This window comes from Spodoptera frugiperda, chromosome 3 (assembly GCF_023101765.2).
Source record: "Spodoptera frugiperda isolate SF20-4 chromosome 3, AGI-APGP_CSIRO_Sfru_2.0, whole genome shotgun sequence".
Classification (NCBI taxonomy): domain Eukaryota; kingdom Metazoa; phylum Arthropoda; class Insecta; order Lepidoptera; family Noctuidae; genus Spodoptera; species Spodoptera frugiperda.
In genome coordinates, this window is record NC_064214.1 from 7,718,802 (window position 1) to 7,734,871 (window position 16,070).

Genomic DNA, 16,070 nt, shown 5'->3' on the forward strand with positions numbered 1-16,070 from the left:
TATTATAGAAGTTACTTAAACTGCGGATTTAAAAATCATAAAATTTTCATAAACTGCTCGTAAAATTTTCATAAGCTGTATTTGTTGTAGGTAATAACCTACTTCTATTATTTGTGTAGTGATAAACAGAAAATAATGTATCAAAACCCATTAAAAGCATTACCACAAACCACAAGCCACAAGAAATTTTTAAAATTATTGCTGCGGAACTGCGAACTATATCTAATAGCTACTGTACAAAATTGCAATATGGAAAAGCTATAGAAATTTTCAAGGATATCAAAAGTAGTTATCCTCGATGTGTACTTAGGTAAATAAGAATATTTTTTGCAATTTATTTATGAAGTTGTTAGACATACTTTACAAACTACCAATAACTACCTTTCTACCAATTTTTTTATAAACTATAAATTGATAAATAATTTTTACATATAGCAACACTAATGACAGACAGCTTTCCGTCAGCGTAGTATTTTCTACAAAATATCTAAAATAAAGAGTTATTATTGTATTTGGAAAGTTTATACTTTGTGTATTTTTATAGACAATCTATATATAAAATGTTTAGTTACTGTGCGAACTGTTAACGTGTGAATAGAAATAAATGTGAATGTTCGGACTCCATTCTACAATGAAAGATGTCGTACTATTGGTATGTGTACAGCCGAACAAAACGAAAGTGACTAGTTGACCGTGTGTTAAACGGTGATTACTGAAACACTCGACTGGAATAAAAATGGCGCAGACCATCAGACGAGCGATCGAGGGTAGATACCCGTCCTGTTACATACCTAGTAGGATAAAGGAGAGGAGAGCAAAAGCCAGGGCATTGAGGTAAATAAATGTTGTTTCACAGGGCATTGGCACCTCGCAGCCACGGCAGGTGCCTTGCTCTTTTTTGTGCGTGTTATTTTTCATTTGTTTTTGCTTGGTAAGCTTTGTACTTACGAGCTATGTTAGTTTTAAATGAATAATAAATGCTTTGGCATTGTAGTAAGAAGCCTTGTTTTGCATGTAGCTGTTAATTATTTCCCAATTGTTCGTGATCATTCACTGATGTAGTGTTATGTGATTAGGTCTGAATACAACATGAGCATGATAGTAAAACAACTGATTAGATAGAGGTACAATGACATTAATATTTTTTGTGTTATTTACACAGTGTTTTGTTGACTTATAAAATAATATTTGTACTAAAGTTAGTGTTGACCTACTTATTATTGTTTACAGGTTAGAACAGCAGAGGAAACCAGATAAGCCTGAGGACTTTGTGTGTTATTCAGACAGTGACAGTGAGGAAGAGACTCCGGCACAACAACACAAAATATTGTCCACTTCATATAACTTTGTGGACTATGTACGATCTCGGGAGATACAGTCCAATGAGGTTTGTTATTGTTTTGCTTTTCATGTCAATATGATCATAACAACAGATTGTTTGCATTTAAAATTATTATTGAGGCTGTAAAACATCTGTTGTTTGATATTTTTCAATTGTGGTGTTTCAGTATTATCTCCTAAGTATGTTTTTAGTAATTCATATAACGGTAATGGTACGCCTGATGCGAAGATTGGACAATATCTTATGCTAGCAACTACAAAACTTATACAATAAGGATGTATTACCCAAGGCTACATTTTTATTAAACTAAAACAAATATTTAATAATAATCTTTATTTGTAAAGAAAATAAAGATTAATTTAAAGTAAAGTCCTTCCTCAATACATGTTTAAGTTGCTTAACACTACAAAACGTTATATATTTACAACATTATACATTGTAGCAATCTTATCTCGTTGCATTTCGCACAGATGCCCTTGACTCCATGTGTATTTTTATCAAGAACCATTTACTTTTACTAGATTACGCTGTAGTATATTTTAGGGGTTTCATGTTCTTTAACAAATGGTTTATAACTACATCATTTTAATACTAGTAACTACTGACAAGAAAAACTGCTAAAAACAATGACCTATATTTTTGAATAGCGAGAATTTGTCATCTATTTCCTTAAGTCCTTTTGATAATATTATTTGTAGTTATCTTAGTATTGCAATGTACACTAATTTGTTATTTCTGTCTGTATGTAATAACGGGCAGGAAAACAGGTATTTTGAGAGCACAAATATAATTATCAAAACTTTTAATTATGAGCATTCAGTAATGTGCAGTATGTTATTGTTTTTTTAAGTTAAATGTATTGTATCTATGTTCTTTATAATGTAAGCATGTTTACTGATGTGACAATTAGTTAATTATTTAAAAATACTATTATCTAAATAATTTTACTTGTTGCTAATAGGTATGATGAATGTAAATATTTATGAGTTTATCTGTTTCTGTATCTGTTTGTATGTTTGTTACTCAATCACATTGAAACAGCTAAAAGAATCACAAAAAAATTTGGAACGGGGTAGATTGTGATCTCGAATAACACACATAGGATACTTTTTATCCCATGGGAAAGTGGATGCAGCTGTTGAATTTAATTTGATCAGAATAAAACTTCAACTAATTTCATCATGTATCAGACTTTAGATGCCATGCCAGAGATATACAGTAACATAAGCATACAAAAACAATATGTACATCCCTTTTCTAAGTCAGATAAAAACTAAGAACTGTTCCCTTCCAGCCCCGCTCAGTGGAGCCGTCGTACGCGACGCGACACATGCTCACCCACGACATGTTCCGGGAGACGCCCATCAACCTCGGGAACATGAACAAGGTGTTCTGCTCGCAGTGGCTCTCTGACAGACAAGTTGTGTTCGGCACCAAGTGTAATAAGGTAATGAGTGGTTATTAGCCCACTATTTTAATTCAAGTATAATTAATAATGATTTGATACTCTCTGACTCTCGTTAATACGAAATTGGAGGGACTCATACAATATTTCCATAATTACCTAATGTAATATCAAATAGCCTGAAATTTGAACTAGCCTCAAAAAAGTAAATACTTATCTCTTCAAGTTCTGCAACCTACCTGTCTGTTTCTGCAAATTCGAACTGTGGACAGTTTGACGCCAATAAGTTCGAATTAATTTAACGAGTAAATTTTAATACGTAGCTATGAGTTTTTTCATTCGAATTACCAAGTGTATAATAATGATTTAGTTTAAGAATTTCTAGGGACCTCGTCATAACTTTAAATTACGCAGAAGTTCGAATTATCGAGAGGCGACGGTGATAGGAAAGTTATCAGAAATTTTCTAAATGATATTTAAAAGCAATTAGTTGAACTATGTCATAGGCTACCTACTTATGGTAGGCGTTTACATAGATATCTAAAAATAGTCTTATCTCATTCGTATTGCATTTAGTTCGACTAATTGTGGTACTGCGCCTTGAAGGTGACCTCATAAACTATGCATCCATTAAAATTGAATCACTCTGGACTTCTTTAATTAGTTAATTAGTAAATACATAATGTTCCTTAAGTTTTGTTTACCTTTTGTTTAGACTATGTAATGATGCGATATGTGTATTAAATGTAAGCGGCCACAGGTCTGCATCGTATAATTTTTGGATTTATTTTGTCTTGTATAGAAAGTCATACAACTGCGTCCACTGATCCGCATCGTACGCATACGTGGACGCTTACCTTTATTGGGAGCGATTGTTATAATAATCACGCCTTTTATCCCCGAAGGGGTAGACAGAGGTGGACATTATGGCACGTAATGCCACTGTACAATGTATACCCACTTTTCACAATTTATGTTGTAAGTCCCATGTAATAAATAGGTGGTAAGCCACCACTCGGCCAGAATGTATGACAAGGGAACGGACCAAAAGTCTTAAAAATAGAGAATTAAAAAAAACACGTCCAACGAGGCTGCTATAATAGTTATGTTAAATTATATATGTCATCATGTGTGTGTGTTCCCTAGCTAATGGTGTACGACGTCCGCCGCCGTTCCCTGGACAATATCCCGACGTTACGGCCGCGCGCGCCCTGGGCCGGCGCCGACCAACAGACCGGCATACACGCCCTACAGATTAATCCATCCAGGTACATTATAATCATTTATACTTAACTAGCAACCCGTCCAAACTTCGCATGCAATGGTGATATATTATGCATGTTTTTACATATAAACCTTCCTCTTGAATCACTCTATCTATTAAAAAAACTGCATCAAAATCCGTTGCGTAGTTTTAAAGATTTAAGTATACAAAGGGACATAGGGACAGAGAAAGCGACTTTGATTTATACAATGAAGTTATTCATGATGAGTATAGCAGTGTCAGTGGTCCGGAGATTGGATTTATTTAGACATCTCTTACATAACATGAAACAAAACATCGTGAATTCGTGAGAAATCCTGTGTTAAAAAATTCCAATCATAAGCTTGAAATCGCCAATCCCCTTTGAGCGAGTATGTCTCGTATGGTGATTAATGTTCAAACCTTCTGTCTATGAAAAAAGCCCATTGCTCAGGTGTGGGCACTTATAAACTGATGATAATGTCATATCATCATGATGATTTTCCTTCCAGAACGTTACTAGCGACGGGCGCCCGCAACTCCTGTGAGCTAGCGATATACAGTCTGCCCACACTGGACCCCGTCTGTGTGGGCGAGGCGCATAAAGACTGGGTAAGTCATATCTATTTGTATTTATACCGGTTTTATGGCATAATTCGGCAGACGTATCAACTGATGGTAAGCAATCGTCACCACCTGTGGATATCTGCAACACTAGAGGTTATATGTGCGTTGCTGGTCTATCAGAGATTCAGGATTAGAGAAGTAACCTCACTCACACGGTTGCACACAACGCAAGCATTGTTTCACGGCGGCGTTCATAGAATGCCGAGGTATCACTCCAGTCGAGTCGCCCATTCGTGCCGAAACATGCCTCTCTCATGTCGAAACCCTCAGAAAGTTCTACTCTTTTGATATGCTTGTGTAAATGCGTCATTAGACATATGAGAACATTATATTTGTGCACAGATCCTGGACATGTGTTGGCTGGACGACGAGTTCCTGGTGACGGGGTCCCGCGACTCGAAGCTGGCCCTGTGGCGCGCGCCCAGCGCCGCGCCCCGCCACCACTCGCACCACTACGTCGCGCCGCTCGCCATCAAGGAGTGTCGCTCCGGTAAACTTACCATACTACTTTTTTGAATATTCAGTTTTATCTCACATCAAACTGAGAAGTTTGGCGAGCTAAACTGTAACACTTTAAAACTGCATTATAAATAATAAAAAAAGAAATCTAAAGCCAATTAAAGGTATCTCTCTCTTATACACGATGCAGCGATAGTCGAACAACCAACTACCCAAAAAATATGGCCAAAACTAATTTTATTTCTTTAAAAAGCCTAAATGCGACTTAGACCCATCAAATGTAAAAAATGCACTTCTTACATCATCTCTTATCTATATATTAATACGTGATGCAAAAACTTTGGACCGCTTTTTACAAAAATTGCGCGGACGTAGGAGCATAAAATTTGGTACACTTATAGTTTATGTGTAGGAGAAGTGCAGGACGCTAATATTTTTCAAAAATAATGCTTATAAAGTACATTAAATCAATAAATAAAACATTACACACACATGCATAGTATCTGATCGTATTTGACAAAACGTCAAAATCGATAGACATTGCGATGATATTCTCACGTCTCATATGAATAGAGTTTTATAAAAGAGTTTGTTTGAGTTTGAGTTAAATAAAAATTATCCTTGAACGTATGTTAAGTGGTATTGTAAATTAAATCGTATATGGTTGAATTTCGACCACTAGGCGACCACTAGTAGAATATAAAACCAGCATAATATAATAAAACAATACAGAATGTTGTCATTGACTAATAAATGCTTCTCTCTATAGGTCAAAAAGTCCGCGCGCTAACGTTCAACCAGCGTTGGCGCGAGATAGCGGCGCTCACCCTCAACGGGTACATACACGTCTTCAACGCGGAGACGTTCCGACAGACTCTGTCCAGGAAACTGCCATCCTGTCAGGACCTCGTGTGTCTGGCTACACAGGTAACTTCTCTTGTTATTGTATGTCCTAGGTCCCTTTTTGGCAAAGTGGACAGTAACCTTTAATAACCGGAGTATGAAAGACTAGTAAAAATTATATATTTGGTCATAGAACGAATAGAAAAATCTCACTTGTACTGCTTGTACAAATAGAAATTGTACATTCGATTAAAATTATTTCAACCTTTGATTTTATCTAAAATAGTATGACGTCACAAGTCAAAAAAATAATGAATTCAACTAGTTTGAAACATCAAAATTGTCCAATTTTAACTTTGAAACTTACCTTGTTTATTGTCACATTTTCTGCGCTCGCCAGTTGGCGCCACTGTCGAGTTATATCTTGTCAGTCTTTAAATTTAAAACTTATCCTTTCTTTAAAAAGTAATTCCATGGGATTTCTAAACTTATTTCTTCAGGAGAGCGGCGTATACGCGATAGGCTGCAAGTCGTACACGCTCCTGCTGGACTGTCGCACGCTGCAGTCTGTGAAGAAGATCACGTCCAGGTACAACGGCTGCGGAATTCGGTCCGCATCGTTCCGGGGGGACATGCTCACCATTGGCACCGGATTAGGTGAGGAAAAACATTTTATAATGTTATTAAAAAACATACGGAAACCAGCTCATTGGCTATTAGGGGCGTTCAAGTATTACGTAACGCAATTTACGGAGGAGGGAGAGTCTCGTAAAACGTTATGATGCGTTACTAAGGTGAGGAGGGGCGTCAAAAATCTCCAAGAATTGCTTTACGTAATTGTCTTGGAATACTCAGGTTCCTTTAGAATAGACTTACTTAAAAATATGGCTAAGGTCGTTTAGATACAATTAAAATTCCATACAACCATTAAATATTCGTTAGTTATCATGTCTGTTTTGTGTTAACTAATTAAGAATGTCTTTAGCAGGATTGATATTTACCAACTATGATCCAAATTAAACAATGTCTTCCCAATAAAAATAATGTGTTTAAGTTTAATATTAATTTCCAGGTTTACTAATGTTCTACGACCTGCGCGCGGGCAAATACTTAGAGAGTAATATACATTCTACCAAAACTGTCACGCTCAAGGCTTCCAGGGGATACGTGGTGAGTTCAGTTCACGATTTATTTTAATGTTACTTTCCTAGTCCAAGTGCTATTATGGCTAAACAGTATAAAAACATCACCCTCTTTTTGGCAATCAGGTAGAATATATTATCAATAGAATCATCATCAAAGGTGACAAAGTACATGTTAAAATTATGTTAATCACTACATAGTATAAAACAAAGTCGCTTTTTCTGTCCCTATATCTCTTTGTATGCTGAAATCTAATCTAAAAAATACGCAACAGATTTTAATGCGGTTTTTTTAATAGATAGAGTAATTCAAGAGGAAGGTTTCTATGTATAATACATGCATAATATATCACCATTGCACCCATGCGAAGCTAGGACGGGTCGCTAGTTGAGATATAAAACATTGGCTAAGGAGCAATAAATAGATGTGGTTTCATAGAAAGTATTAATTTACGTCTTGGACATATCATGTCTTGCAAAATACGCATTTAGCTTCCTTGCAAGACGGTCCCACACTTTTAGCATGTTTTAGTAATACATCCGTTGTCCACAGTTCCCAGACGAGGAAGCAGACGGCTTCAGCCAAGTGAAGCATGTCCCAGCAATATACACACATTGCTACGACGACAGTGGGACCCGGATCTTCACGGCGGGGGGCCCGCTGCCCGCGCCGCTCATCGGGAACTACGCGGGACTCTGGCAATAACATCCACTACCTACATTGCCCACAGTGGACACACATCTTGTCCACTGCTGGACAAAATTTCTGGGAATGGCGATGTTATCTACACCCTCTGTTGTCTCTATTCCACTGTTGGACAAAAGTATTTACAATTACAAATGAGTCCTACGACCCATTTTAAAAATAAAAGAAATATGACATTCGCTTTTATTCAAATATAATGGTTATAATATTTTTTATAATTATTTTATTTAATGTAAATTGTCTATATTAATACTTAAATTAATGTTAATTCATTCTCATTGGTTTGTGTTAAGTCGGTGAATGAAACAAGGATGTAAATTGTATGTTAAAATGTCTTTAGGAGTCGCTCGAAATAATTGTGAAGCGTATTAAAAATTCGATCTTGCAGAAATATGGTTGTCCCAGAATAGTCAGACAATTTGCTATTTAAAAGCACTCGATTTTAAAATGAATTCGTTATTTAGCATTTATGAAAGTAGAAAATTATAGTTAAAATATTTGTGAACATGTTTATTGTGTTACTTAGTTTTTGTACAACATAAAATTCGAGTCTCGAATGGAGAATTTATTACAATCATGGTACCAATCGCAATATATCATTATTTTAAGAAAACTTCACCTCCATAGGTTACTTTGGGACTTTTCTACTTTCATAAACACTAAAAATATTTTTCATCATTATGATCGAAACAAATGTGTGAGTAAGACAGCAATACCTCAAAACCAACGAGTGCGAGAGAGACAGCCTATTACCCATACTTTAACTTTGGTCGGCTAGATACTAGATAAATAAATATAGAACATAATATTTATAATAAAAATGGTTTCTAATTAGAAGTGTACGGAATTGTGTATTGATATAGCAATAATGAAGAAATTAAAGAGTGCAAAATTATTTAGATTGTATCCAGAGTGGTTTTGTGTGCAATACAAATGTTCAATGGATACCACAAGAGTATTTTGTGAAGACAGATTATTTTTAACTGAAATGTTAATGCGCTACACACCACCCTTATTAAAATGAGGGCTACTGTTGTTTTGCTCACCAGATAGCACTAAAGTAGCTTTAGATCAATATATGAGTTTGCTTTACGTTGAACGTAAACAAAACGACAGTGCGATCGGCACTCTAATTGGTCGGTGGAATGAACCAACCAATCACAGATCTGAACTCGCTGTCGTTAAACGTAACGTACTAAGCACCATCTTCGTCCAATCACTATAGCTGTTAAAAATAAAATGTCCAATGATTAGACAACTAACGAATTCTAGGTCTTTATTACATTAGTGCCTTTTGGTAAGCAAAAAAAAACGAGAGCCCTCATTGTCAAATGTCTTTAATAAATTTTCAACTTTATGGTCCAGTAATAAGGTTGAAGATTTGACAGCTTATGTAGCGTATTTAAAGTTGATTCAGTAAAAATATCTGAACTTTACAATTTACTCTGTGTGATAAAAAAAACATCGATTTTAATCTCGATTTACCGCGGCTGTTCCGTCAATTATTTTTCATTTGCTATTAATGAAAACTTTGGGATAGAAAATGTAAATATCAAAATATGCTTTTAAATAAATCTGAAGACATCTTTTGCCGCGGTTACTTTTGTGGAAAGAAAACAAACAAAAAAATGTTATAATTTTTCTTTTGGCGTAAATTTTAAGTTACAATGCTACCGATACTTTTTATAGGAAGAAAATACAAACAAGCTAGTTATTCTACTATATGGGTTAGAAAATATAGATTCATTCCATGCAAGACGTACTATTGTTATACCAAATTTACCTTTTGTATCATAGCGCGGTTGAGTAGCCGACAAATCTGTTTGCGGTCAAATGCTAATATCAGACCTGCTGGTGCGAATTAAATAATTATTTTGTGTTGGATAGTCCATATACCAACGAAGGCTATGCGCTATAAAACACCAATGGTTTCTATCTCTGTACTGAATCAATCTTTATTTTCTTACCTGCATACTAAATAACTTGGTTAACAACTTTCCTATAAAAAATATCGGTTCGGAGATCGGTTTTGGATCGAAAACTGTTTTGGTAATGCCTTGATATCTTGATACCGACACTTTCACTTTATGATGCAATGCCGCGTGTACCTCAAGTAATTTGTAGACGAAACGGGACGCTTGCTGTGTATATACTAAATACATATTATTATACTTTAGATCAATTCTTTACCATTTCATAGGCGACCTCATCATGCAGATTAAAGTATCCTATTTTGGCCAAATGATTTTCAACTTTATTGTAAAGGGATGTGGTTTAAAATCTATTGATTGGTTGGATATTTTGATCTGCACTCGTCTTATTGTATTTTTTTTTTATTGTTTCTCATTATTTTCATTTGACATTGTGATTTTAAATTAGTTCTTAAGGTCTGAACAGTAATGTTCAAATTAAATCGTTTTGTCATTTAACGTTGCATTGTGCATATACTTAGGGGTTTATTTAAATCTATAAGCCGTCCCGTTTTCACGGATACATAGTTGCAATGTGTTCATAGTAGTTATTTCTTTAACCCCACACAAAGGTACTTGAGATGGGATTTTAAAATATCGAAAAATAAATGCGACTTTCGCAATATTTCTTTGTATAATAACTATAAATTAATTGAAAATAACGGCTTAGTCACGTAAAATCACGGATGCCTCTTCATGAGTAAGAGTCCCGTTAAGATCTGAAACTAGTTGAGCTTTTCTCGAAAAGTTTCTCGTGAGTAATCCGGTATTTTCAATTTTAATATCGCTCTTTAATGTGGGGACATGGGACATAAATACTATGAAATGATTAGAATACTAATTCGATAGATTTATTACGATACCCATAATATTAGTGTATAATTATTTGGGCCGCGTGTCCATGTGTTTTTACTACATTTCCTATTAATTCATTTAAGTGGAAATTGTGACGAGTAAAAGACTTGAGTATGCTGAATGATTTGTTTTATTTTTCTTTGAACTTAGCAGCTGTGTATTTAATAGCCCCTTTGGTCAAATGGTTAAATGTCCGTCGTGTACCTGAAGTAAGTTGTAGATCGAAACGAGACACCTTGCAAAAGTGTCAAATACGATATGAATACTACTAGATCAATACCATACTCATTGGATAGGCAGCATTGTCATGCAGATTAAAGTATCCTATTTTGGCTATACGATTTTCGACTTTATCGTAAAGAGATACGGTTTAAAATCTGTGATTGTTTGGGTATTTTGATCTGCACTCGTCTTATTGTATTTTTTTTTATTATTGTTTCTCATTATTTTCATTTGACATTGTGATTTTAAATTAGTTCTTAAGGTCTGAACAGTAATGTTCAAATTAAATCGTTTTGTCATTTATTACGTTGCATTACACATAAACTTAAATTTATTAAATCTTTAAGCCGTCCGCGTTTTCACGGTACATAGTTGCAATGTGTTCAAAGTTATTTCTTTAACCCCACATTAATACTTGAGATGGGATTTTAAAATATCGAAAAATATATTTATTTCTGTAAATAAATTAATTGAAAATAACGGCTTAGTCACGTAAAATTACGGATGCCTCTTCATGAGTAAGAGTCCCGTTAAGATCTGAAACTAGTTGAGCTTTTCTCGAAAAGTTTCTCGTGAGTAATCCTGATTTTCAATTTTAATATCGCTCGATGTGGGGACATGGGACATAAATACTAGATGATAATGATTAGAATACTAATTCGATAGATTTATTACGATACCCATAATATTAGTGTATAATTATTTGGGCCAGCGTGTCCATGTGTTTTTACTACATTTCCTATTAATTCTTTAAGTGGAAATTGTGACTTTAGTAAAAGACTTGAGTATGCTGAATGATTTGTTTTATTTTTCTAATAGACATCGAAGTACTGGTACCTCGAAACCCTTATCTTTATATTATATATAATTCTTCTGTACGTGTGTATGTCACTGAACTCCTCTTAAACGACTAGACGGATTTTGATGAAACTTTTTGTGTGTGTTCAAGAGGATCTGAGAATGGTTTAGATTCACAATTTTGTCCGCTGGACAATGTTTTTTTAATTTATTAGTAGTTGTTGATTTTGGAATGTTTTACATCGAATCCGACGGACGGCGCTACCATCGCAGTGTCAAATATATGTGACGTTAGATATTGTCATAACATTTGAATAATAATTTTCACCAAAAAGGTCCAGAATGTTTTAGCTTATTAAAAAAAGATTAAAATTTTCAAATTAAAGACGTGTAGACAGGACAACGTCTGTCGGGTCCGCTAGTGATCTATATTTTGCAACAACTAATACTACAAAACGCCATTTCAGAATATTTGCCACCCACTTTTTCACATAGGACTTACAACATAGACTAACTATTTTCTGTATTGTTTTGTTTTTTAAGTAATTGGTGGCCGTTGGATAGCCATTTGTATCAAAGTACCTAAATACAAACTCAAAGTAAGTAAACATAAATAAAACAACAAAATAATTGAATAGTAAATGCATTCTTTATTTGTAATAAAAAGCTTTGCAATTAAGGCCACATATATAACATGCAAATAAATATTAGATTACATCCAAATACTGTAGTGTTGGAACAAACGTGCACAAATTCACGCAGGTCTCGTGGACGGAGGGACCCAGCCGACAGGCAGGCGAGTTCCTTCCTTGCTGATGTAGCGATCCCACTGTGATCTGGAAATAGAAATAAAGTTATAATTCTGAACAGGAATTTGTGTCCGAAAGGGAGTTAAGTATAATAAAATTACTATAATGGGCACCATATCAATTCGAATTTTCGAAAAACTTTAGAAATCTACATTTTTAAGAGAATGATTTTTTGTCAAAGTCTTATGCTTTGGCAAAAACATTACAATACATTGTGTAAACTTCTACATCCCAGTTTTCCCAAGATTAATAAAATTTTAACTGTCAACAACACAGTCTCTTATTATTTCTATAAATTGAAATCAATAATAATTTTTGCTAATTACCTGACTGCAATAAACTTAGCGACGTCGCCTGCAAAATCGACCTGTGGCAGCTTCCCTCCAAAGAGTGCCGTCCTCCAGAGGTTGAGGTTGGTGGCGACATGTTGTTCTGCCTCTGCCAACATGGAGTATTGCCTCTCCGAGTCCTCGTCTAGCTGAGCACGCAGTTCCACCTCTTCCTTCTCGTACAGTACAAGCTTACGTTCCCAAAGTGATTTTAGTTTTTCTGTAAATATGATTGAAGTGATTATCAAATCAAATAAAAGTACAGTAGAAGCTCTTTATTCGCGGGGTATGCGTTCCGTAAATATGCCGCGAATACAGAAACCGTGAATATGGAATGGTAATTTGTATGGGGTTATAGGGGATACGTTCCTAGATGACGAAATCAAGAAGCAAATAGTAGATAAAAAAATGTTTAATTGAACATTCTGATCATACAGATTGCCCGATGATAATATTATTATCATCAGGTTTAGGTCACACTAGATTTAGGCAGAAGTCACAATCTAGATGTAGTTGTAATAAGGTTTATTTTATTTTTTATCCTTCTACTGACGCGTTGACAAAGGATAGCGAATGTATTTTTTTTAACCGACTTCATTTAGGTTACGCACCGATATTTCGATTCAATCCGCGAATAAAGAAATTTTAGACCGCGAATATAGGAATTGGATCGCAATTTTTTAATCCGCGAATAGTGAAAACGCGAATGAAGGAAGCGCGAATAAGGAGCTTCTACTGTATTCGAAAATCCTAAGGTAGATTTTTTTTTTAAGCTTTTGGACACAAAAATATCCAAATTTCGTTGTTTTTGCATTTGATTACATGATCAATAAGCCATAATCTATTCTTGGTATTTAGGAAAAACAACAAATCAGTAAATTTATAACAATTTCACGATTGCTTACCAATATGCGAGAGGAAGGCAGCCTCATCACTCTCCGACACACTCTCACCCCTCCCCGCGGCAGTGTTTTGTCTAGCCTTGCGCAGTTTCACGAGAGCATCCAGTTTAGTCAGACATTTCTTGGCATCACTCTTCTTGCGGAGAACTTCTTTTAAAACCATATCAGCTTGCAGTTTCTGTTCAGCTTCCTATAAAACAAAAAGAAATTAAATAGGTGTGGAATCACTAAATAGAGAGATTATGCATGTAGATCTAGATCTAATTCTAATATGGCCAAATTACGACATTGACTGAAACAACTATGGACAAGAACTCATAACTAGGGACAAAGATTGGCAGAACTGGATAGCTCAAAACTCTAAAACATTATATTTGAAAAAGTATATGAAATATACTTTAAAGTAAAAACTAAAGTTACCTGCTTAGCTTTATTGATGTCATCTTTGATTTTCTGCAAGTTCTCATCAATCTTCCGAGACCGCTCTTTCATCTCTTTCATTCTTTCTTCCTTCTCTCTCTTCCTGTCCATGTTAGCTTTCCTTAGACGCAATCTCTTGGCTGCCCTCTTCGCTAGAAGCTTCCGTAGTAAGTCTAAGTACGGACCATTGAGTATAGTCAGGGTTTTATTAATCAGAGCTTGGTTTTCCTCCACTTCTTTCATGTTAGATCTCCACTCATCTTCAGACAATGTACTTATGTTTTTGCTAAGCATTTTCTCTTTAGCCTTCAATTCATTTACAGTGATAACCATTTTGCGTATCTTTTCCCGAACTTCAGATATTGACAGCGGTTTTACATTAATCTGAGTGAGCTCTCTAACTGGAATCCTCTTCTCAAAGGTTTTTAGGAACTCCTGATCTTGCTTCTCTCGTTTGGCAGCAGGAGTGGAGGCAGGTATGAAGTATGCAGGTGGTTGCGGAGGAGGTGGCACATAATTAGGTGGCAAACTTTGGAATGTAGAATTGTTTCCGCAAAAATTATTATAAAAATTAGGATTATAAGACATGATTGTGTATTATTATAAAATTAGTAGAAAAATATTGTATTGTTATTATAAAGCCCCTGTCTCTGGGAGTTGGCTCTCAGCGTCCTTGAGTACTTGCTCCGCTGCTACGTAATCCTCGTGTTCTTTGAGATCCTGCTCTGTTTCTAATGTGTTCTTGAGGTCACTGAATGCTTTCACCAGTCTGTGAAATAATACAAATTATTAAGCAAATGTCATGGGCAAGAAGTGTAACTAAACTGATTAACTTATTTTTGGGTCCAGTATTTTATTTTATTTGTTTAATTCTTCATACACAAAATAGTACATCTACCAGCCACACCTTTGGGTGATGGAGAGACACACCAATGGTAGGTGCATGATGCAAGCAAAATAGGGAAAAATATGAAGAAAGTATTTTACACTATTAAATTACAAATGTAAAGGCTAAGGGTCCATTGTTTGCAATTTCCTAATCATCTCTTATTACAATAGATAAGCAAATATTAAAGGACTGCATAAGTGCATAATAGTATTTATTCTAATTGGAATCTACCCACAAAACATTACACAAGTATAAACTAATACACCCCAATATTTAAAAAACTTAATGAATATTCATGGAATCGACATGTGTCATCATATCTATAAACGAATCGTCATGGGTCAATGACTAACGGCTGCAACAAAGAACAACTGTCGCGCCGCACTTAACCTCTAAACACATCTGTGATTTTACATACAAATTACTATGAAACTACGCAACATATTATATAGAGTGTGGAATTATGATGATTTATAGGTCTTAATACTAGTTTTAGTGCCTCACTCACCGTCTTTGACAATCTGGTACCATCATCAGCGACTCTTGAAGCACTTCTTCTTGCTTCCGAATGTTGTGCTCGTCCTGACCCTCGTCTTTTAACTTCTGTATTCTATTCTTCTGCTGTTCCGCCTCCTTCTCATACACTACTTTCTCTTTAGCTATGCGTTTCACAACGCCGGTCTTTATTTTTATTTGACGAATTCTAGGATCTGCCATTGTTACAAAAGTTCGCTATTGTTTTTTTTTAACTTAGTTGTCAAACTCAAAATGATGACTTGACAGCTGTATAGACAATCAAGCTCTTTTATCTATAATTTGGAGTTGCGTTTCAGTAATTGTTTAGGTACCATTTCTAGCATTAAAATTTATTCAAACTACCCGCATACAAAAGGCTATTTTATTTACGTAAAATATATCATTCAGGATAATACTTACGGCTCATAATCTGTTAATATTCAACTATTTGCTTCATGCAAAACCTGAGAGTAGACAAGCTTCTGTACTACCTTATCGGTGAATTTCAAATGACTGTCGTGTAAATGAAGTGACGAGTTAAGAAAATATGTTATTGAAGATAATCTAACATACTTTCATAAGGAGAAACGAAT

The 16,070-nt window shown here is 35.1% G+C and overlaps 3 protein-coding genes across 3 annotated transcripts; 1 reads left to right on the top strand and 2 right to left on the bottom strand.

Moving 5' to 3' along the window:
* Nucleotides 1-429: 429 nt before the first annotated feature.
* LOC118274018 (DDB1- and CUL4-associated factor 12 homolog) lies at nt 430-10,713 on the top strand. The gene is made up of 10 exons (XM_035591348.2): nt 430-834; nt 1,231-1,387; nt 2,637-2,789; nt 3,894-4,015; nt 4,503-4,602; nt 4,960-5,107; nt 5,846-6,003; nt 6,420-6,576; nt 6,992-7,089; nt 7,615-10,713. Exons 1-10 carry the CDS (start codon nt 737-739, stop codon nt 7,765-7,767), a joined length of 1,344 nt encoding a protein of 447 aa, XP_035447241.1. The 5' UTR covers nt 430-736; the 3' UTR covers nt 7,768-10,713.
* Nucleotides 10,714-12,241: 1,528 nt separating this feature from the next.
* On the bottom strand, nt 12,242-14,660 carry LOC118274131 (programmed cell death protein 7). The gene is made up of 4 exons (XM_035591515.2): nt 14,073-14,660; nt 13,656-13,842; nt 12,748-12,970; nt 12,242-12,448 (listed from the first exon to the last, which is right to left on the bottom strand). Exons 1-4 carry the CDS (start codon nt 14,658-14,660, stop codon nt 12,367-12,369), a joined length of 1,080 nt encoding a protein of 359 aa, XP_035447408.2. The 3' UTR covers nt 12,242-12,366.
* On the bottom strand, nt 14,081-15,734 carry LOC126910587 (tubulin-specific chaperone A). The gene is made up of 2 exons (XM_035591517.2): nt 15,470-15,734; nt 14,081-14,841 (listed from the first exon to the last, which is right to left on the bottom strand). The coding sequence occupies exons 1-2, from the start codon at nt 15,676-15,678 to the stop codon at nt 14,706-14,708; spliced, it is 345 nt and encodes a 114-aa protein (XP_035447410.1). The 5' UTR covers nt 15,679-15,734; the 3' UTR covers nt 14,081-14,705.
* Between the last annotated feature and the right edge of the window lie 336 nt (nt 15,735-16,070).